Below are 7,363 nucleotides of genomic sequence, written 5' to 3' on the forward strand. Positions count from 1 at the left end.
TATTTTGGAAGACCCAGCATGTGTATTACCTGTTCATCTCCTTGACTTCAATGAGAACTATGTAATGCCTCATTTCTCCTGTGGGGGTGCTACTGGGAAAGGTAGTGGCAGATTATGTTCAAGGTACCCTTTTTAAAAAAAAGTGATTATTTAAAGTAAACCACTCCTTTAGGCATGGACAGAGGCATTAGACACGGACAGAAGTGTCAGCAGTGAGCACTGTAGTATGACAGAAAAGAACTACACAACTTTCTCTAGTATACAGCAGCTGGTACATACTGGAAGGATTAAGATTTTTAAATAGAAGTAATTTACAAATCTGTTTACATTTCTGGCCCCAGTTGATTTGAAAAAAGGAGTATCCAGGAGTTTTCCACAGGAGTATCCCTTTAAGTCGGCGCTAGGACTGCCTTGGATATGCACCGTCACCAGTCAGCGCATATCTGAGTGGAAAGCTCCGCTGCTGATATTCTGTAGTGTGCACTGTGCAGCGGAATCCTATTGACAGTAATGGAACTCTGCTGCAATGGAATTTCCATGTGGAATTCCTGAGCAGAATTCCGTTCGGAAATTCCGTAGTGTGGACCTAAACTTATGGTGTTTGGGATCACTGCATAACTGAGCCAATTTAAGGTTCAGAACCTAAGAAAAGTTGGATGACAACCTCCATGGGACCTCTTAAAGGGGTCCAATTAGCTTTTTTCAACAACATGAGAGAAGGGAATGAAAACTTATATTTATCATAAGGGAAATACTCTTCAAATGCTCTGTATTATTCAGCTCTTTGGCTGTGTCAATCTGTTGTGAATTCCTTGAAGTAATATCACTTATCTGTAAGCCACTTAATTAAGGGTCCCTTTTGAATCACAAGAGTGAAATGAGTATCCCTCAATAAACTTGTTACATTATCAACTTCTGGATCAAGGGCTTAAGCTGCTCCATTAAAAGCTCTGCATGAGATCCCATTCTTTTCCCTTCTGCACGAATGTTCAGGTTAAAACGTACAATATGACTACACTGGGAAAATTGGCAAACGTGGTGGCTGCAGGGTATTATTGCACACATAGGAAAACCTCCTGGTGTTGGTACATTGAATGCGAAAATCTGTATAACCTGTTCTCTCCCTCCAGTTATAGGCAGCGCACAATAATCATATGACTATAGGACTGGATAGGAGCTAGAGCCAATGAAGAAGCACAGCACCCCTAGTGGCCCCATCATCAAATAAAACAAATAAAATCTAAAGTAACACATTGTTCATAAGGGAAGATAATGTTTTTGGCCGCATAAGAAAGAATTTGCTAAACCAATTAGAATATTTTCAAAACCAAAACTAACAATGTTAATATATTTCTGATATATTTATTGTTACATTGGCAGCCAGCCAGCAGCCATGACTTCATTCATTTTGTAGTATGTATGTGGTCAATATCATTTGTCATTTGCCAACAAGCACACCTTGTAGAGAAAAATCCAGTTTGCCTAACCTAGTTGTCAGCAGACGTCTTTTGGGAATCGGTCACCAGAGAACAATGTTGGAAAAAATATTGGATGAGTTGGAAAAAGTTTTTTTGCACAGATGTTGTTATCGATAGAGAGTAAAAAGTGTTATTGTCATTTGAAGAAGCATTCCGGATTTTTTTTGTAGCCTGTGTCATGCACACTCATTTTCACTTGCCATACAGTGCCATTTATTCAAGCACAGCTGCATCTATACATTTAATTGCAGTAATTAGGTCATGTGATTACCAGTCTAACTGTCCAAATCTTCTAGTGCTTAATGTTTCAGAGCAGGATGTCAGTTCTTGGTCAGCTGACTTCCTGTGAACTACTGAAATCATGACCTACTAGATCCCCTCCTACTAGCTCTCCCTTCCCAACTCCATCTGCTATCGCTTATTTTTTGCAATTAGCAAATACAGCAAATACAGCAATAATAATAAATACAAAAAAACTTGTAAAAAATGCTGTAAAAATTCAGCTTCAATTGTGATTATGGGTTAAATCTTCATAAAGCACCTTAGTTGTAATTGTAGATCTAATCACTTTCACCTCATGACGCACTTTAAATAAGAAAATGCATGAAAATTGCACATGTTGTGAACTAGTCCCAGTCCACTTAAGTCGAAAAAGTTTACCTGTGTGAGCTCCAGCAGCTTAATGAGATCACCAGGTGCAGTGATCAAACGTAATGGGAATTGAAGGCATTATAAGGAAGAGATTTACCGTATTTATCGGGGTATACCACGCACCGGCCTATAACACACACCCTCATTTTACCACGGATATTTGGGTAAAAAAGGTTTTTTACCCAAATATCCATGAAAAAATGAGGGTGCGTGTGTGCGCGTGTATACCCCGATATACCCCCAGGAAAGGCAGGGGGAGAGAGGCCGTCGCTGCCCGCTTCTCTCCCCCTGCCTTTCCTGGGGTCTAGAGCGCTGCTGTCGGCCCTTTTTAACCCCTGGTTATCGGCGCCGCTGCCCGTTCTGTCCCCCTGACTATCGGTGCCGGCGCCGATAGCCAGGGGGAGAGAAGCGGCGCCGACAGCCAGGGGGAGAGAAGGGGCAGCGGCACCCATTGCCGGCGCCGCTGCCCCGTTGCCTCCCCCCATCCCCGGTGGCATAATTACCTGAGTCCGGTCCGCGCTGCTCCAGGCCTCCGTCGTGCGTCCCCAGCGTCGTTGCTATGCACGGCGCGGCGCTCTGACGTCATGCGCCGCGCCGTTCAGCGCATAGCAATGACGCCGGGGACGCACGACGGAGGCCTGGAACAGCGGAGCAGCGCGGACCGGACTCAGGTAATTATGCCACCGGGGAGGCAAGGGGGCAGCGGCGCCGGCAATGGGTGCCGCTGCCCCTTCTCTCCCCCTGGCTGTCGGCGCCGCTTCTCTCTCCCTGGCTATCGGCGCCGGCACCGATAGTCAGGGGGACAGAACGGGCAGCGGCGCCGATAACCAGGGGGTGAAAAGGGCCGACAGCAGCGCTCTAGACCCCAGGAAAGGCAGGGGGAGAGAAGCGGGCAGCGACGGCCTCTCTCCCCCTGCCTTTCCTGGGGGGGTATCGGCGTATAACACGCACACAGACTTTAGGCTAAAAATTTTAGCCTAAAAAGTGCGTGTTATACGCCGATAAATACGGTAAGTTGTCTATTTACATCCAATTGGAAGCAAAATTCAATGCTTGTCACACAATTTAACAATAACCTCTATATTATTCTCTAATAATAGCCTATACTGCACTATATAAGCAAAAATAAATAAATAAAAATTCCCAGAGTGCTACTTTAGAAAAACTTTTTAAAAAATTCTCCCGAATATGCCACTCAATCTGACGCAGGAGATGGTTTCCATTTTAAGTCTTTAATTTAAAGTCCCAATTTTGAGTCTGCAATGAGTCATATTAGGGACAGCTCAAATGCTCCCTTTTCTATATAGTTAGGGGGGATAAGAGCCAACCAAGGTTGAAATTAAACAGTCTGATCCTTAAAGGAGAACTCTGGAATAGGAAAATTATCGTCCATACTGCTGGCAGTAAAAAAATAAACAGGTACATACCTTCCTTCGCTTCCCCGGTGCCTCCGGTAGCTGGCTCCAGCCTCTGCCGCGATTATCTTCCTGGTTGCCGGTGGTCGGTGAGTCATACCGCACTCACCGGCCGCAGCGAAGTCCCGACTCGGCCGACAATAGGCTGAGCGGCAGTGTCACGTTTTCGGCCCTGGCAGCAGGTGCCAGTGTAGTGAAGAATTTTGTGTCTATAAGCGTTCTCACACTACCGCTCAGCCTATCGCCGGCTGAGTCGGGACTTCGCTGCGGCCAGTGATTGGCTGAGCGCAGTATGACTCGCCGGCCACCGGCAACCAGGAAGAGGATCGCGGCTGAGGCCGGAGCCGGTTACCGGAGGCACCAGGGGAGCCAAGGAAGGTATGTACCTGTTTATTTTTTTTTTACTGCCGGTAGTATGGACGATAATTTTCCTATTCCGGAGTTCTCCTTTAAGGTGGCCATATATTTTCAATAACTATAGGCCAAACATTTGTTTGGATGAACAACAGTTATATCTCCTGACTTCCCCATATATATGAACATTCATCGTGGACGAATGTTCATTTTTTTCTCTATGGGGAGGGGAAAGGTAAGATCTAGCCAGACAGCTTATCCCTCCCAGGCAGTGGCTTATGTCTACTAGAACAATTGGTTGGGTGTTAAATATCTAACACACCCAATCCTTCTCTTCACTAACATCATCTGCTGATGAAGAGTTGCAAGGCCGCCATACACCTTACACAGATGGTGGGTTTAGCCAACTTTAATCTAAGGTGTATTGGCACCTTTAGGGCATTCCATTGATGTTTTTTGGAAACTTTGCTGCAATCTTGTATTACTCCTGGTTGAAGGTGTAGTAAGTCAGATAATAATTTTGCCCAAAAAGACAGTTACTAATACATTAATACATTTCTGTAATATATGGGGGTTCTTAGGGAAACACTTCAAGAAACAAGATCCCCACAACTTATTCCCTATCCTAATAAGTGTCTGATCACAAGGAGGTGTGTCTGCTTTGACCCCCCCCCCCATGATGTACGGGGGCCTGAGTCTTGACGCTAACCATACTCATGAGTGCTTTGGTCCCCACCTTTGGAGAGGAGCAGAAGTGTTGGCCTGCTCAACCAATCACCGGCTCAGATAAGAATTTTTCTCAGCTGGTGAATGGCTAAGCAGCCGCCACAAGAGCACATCTCTGAAGGTGGGGGCCGGAGCACTCAGGGGAGGAGCTGCTAAATGGTAAGTTCAGCGGAGAGCAAGACCCCATGCTGGAGCTCGGGGATACATTTTGTTCCCTGAAAGTACCCCATTAAGATGCTACAAATTGGAGTGTTTCTTCACTTAGTGCCATCCTTTATGGGGATGTCCAGTATGCACAACCACTTCTTACATTCATTTGAAATTTTTGGCCGTTCATGTAATGTACAAATGCACTGGTTCTTTCATAATGGGACCCTAGCTAAAAGATGATAGATCAAAGGGGCCTTCTATTCCATTTATATTCCCTAATAGTGCATATGGACATTTGCTTGTTGGCATCAATACCTGATACCTGCCCCTCTAGCTCCCCACTAGCTATCAGGGTTACATCTACATTGAATTTCATTTCACCTCATACATTATTATCAGATTTACATACTATTCTGTACAAACCAAATTTATATGGAGAACAATTGATCATGTTAAACTGAATCCATTGGCTGACAATCTAATCTTAAAGAGTAACTCTCATTAACTTGATAAATGTTATATTCATTCCAGATCACTGCCCACATCATGATAAACCACACCCTACCTTTTTTTTAATTATTTTTTCGTTTTCTACCATGATATTGCTCTGTATTTTCTGCTCAGCCTCATGTTAATGTTCACAGACTGGGAAGGGGCGTTACTAGGCAGGTGTGACATCATCTGGAGCCATACAGGGGAAAACTTCCTCCCTTAATCTGCAACCAACAGCAAACGGCAGTTAAGTGTGAGAGGAGCTACGATTGGCTAAGGCTGCACCCCCTCCCCCAGCATTTCCTGTGTTTGGACCTCTGCCAGGCCAGCAGGAATCTAAAGTCTGTGCAAAAGATGGGGGAAATGTGCTCTGGACAAGTAGGGAGACACCTAGTGGCAGCTTTTTTAAACACAAATAAAACATAAAAAGCATTTTTTTTTTTAAACAAAGTGTATTAGAAAGATTTTTTATTTACCATAAGGAGTGCAATAGCAAAAAATAGTTTTTATGAGAGTGCCCATTTAAAGACACATGGCAGAATTGATTTAAGGATCAGTCTCGTTTTGGCTATCACATTGGTCAGATTGAAAGTAACTACTGAGTATTCTACGACTATATGAGTTTTTGCTCCACATGTTATTCCCTCACTGCCAAAGCATCCAGTGGATATATACATAAGCTGCTAATTCTTGGCTTGCTTTCCTTTTTCTTAATTTCCGACGCCTCCCACCTTCTCTCCCCCCTCTCATATCTCCCCCCTATCTCCTTATAGTTTATTCCAGTTTTCCCCTTTCTTTGGCGAATCTGTCACCACCTCTTCCCCCACACACACTGCTACCCTCTCCCTCGCTCCCCCTATCTCTGTTCTGTACAATCTCAGATAACTCACGCATAATTGCCAGTACAAAGCAATTAGCTTGGATCCCCTTCCATTCATCACAAGGTTCTGGCCTGGTTCTTGAAAGATAAAAATACATTAACACTCAATTAATTCCTTACATGCTAGTGACAGGGGCTGAATAACACTTCGCCTGCTGGAAAGTAGAAGGGAGTTAAAGGAAAAAAGGGGGGTAAAAGACACTTTGCAAATGTGCTTGCGCTGTTGAGCAACCTGCGTGGCCACCTTTGTTGTGGAATGTTATTGTTCAATATATAACACAAGAAAGAGGCTTTACTGGTCATTCAAGTTAATAGACAAATAGCTAAACACAATAAGAAGGTGTTAAGATCAGAAAAAAAAAAATTCCCAAAAAACTATTCTAAACTTCCTTTGTATCAATGGATACATTTTCTATAATATATGTATGTATATATATATATATATATATATATATATATATATATATATTAATAATATTATTATTATTATTATTATTATTAAGTGCGGTATGTAGAGAAACAAGGCATAGAAATACGCAGACATTTTTTGTAACCCCATGGGTGTCTGTTCTGATGTGTCCTGCATTACAATATATGGTAAAAATTGTAAGTAAAAGAAAAAGAAAAAAAGTATGATTTTTTTTTAAAACTAATACTTATAATATTATTATTATTATTATTATCATTATGTTGTTATTTATTATGTGGCTTTGTGAAGAATGACAAATTTAATAAATGCAGTTTTTTTTTCCACCAAAAAGTAGCCTTAGTAAAATTCAATCTATCACAATTCATCACCAGACAGGAATGTTTAGCGCTTAATAATACAGATCAGGTCTAAATATTTGCATTTTTTTGTGAAATTTATTTTTTAGGCATCGGATTGCATAACCCCATGTATTTTGTATCAGTTATGCAATCTGTTGCCCATATGCGTAAAAGTAAAAAAAAAACACACACACGCACACACATGAAACTTTATTTACTTTTTATAAAACCGTGCTTTAAAACAAATCAAATAGAATATTTAAAATAAATAACTTAATAAATAAAATAAAAAAAATAAAAATAAAAAAAAACAGACCAAGAATTGGGCAGAGAAGAAGCCACCCTTAGACAATGTTCACAGATCATTTAATTCTCTGTGTTTTTATGGCTGTTATTTGGCCATTTTTATGATACGAAACATGAACAAAAGTGGCTTATTCCAGTTATTG

The 7,363-nt window shown here is 42.0% G+C and overlaps 1 protein-coding gene across 5 annotated transcripts in view; it reads right to left on the reverse strand.

Moving 5' to 3' along the window:
- The window catches only part of MEIS3 (Meis homeobox 3), an 85,686-nt gene extending 80,272 nt beyond the window's left edge, over nt 1-5,414 (reverse strand). For all 5 annotated transcript variants that reach the window (XM_056537817.1, XM_056537816.1, XM_056537820.1 and 2 more), the window contains exon 1: nt 5,340-5,414. In XM_056537817.1, the coding sequence (XP_056393792.1) occupies nt 5,340-5,372 (33 nt within the window). In that variant the 5' untranslated portion in view covers nt 5,373-5,414. The remainder of the gene's footprint in view (nt 1-5,339) is intronic.
- Nucleotides 5,415-7,363: the final 1,949 nt, after the last annotated feature.

Source organism: Hyla sarda, chromosome 9 (assembly GCF_029499605.1).
Source record: "Hyla sarda isolate aHylSar1 chromosome 9, aHylSar1.hap1, whole genome shotgun sequence".
Lineage (NCBI taxonomy): Eukaryota > Metazoa > Chordata > Amphibia > Anura > Hylidae > Hyla > Hyla sarda.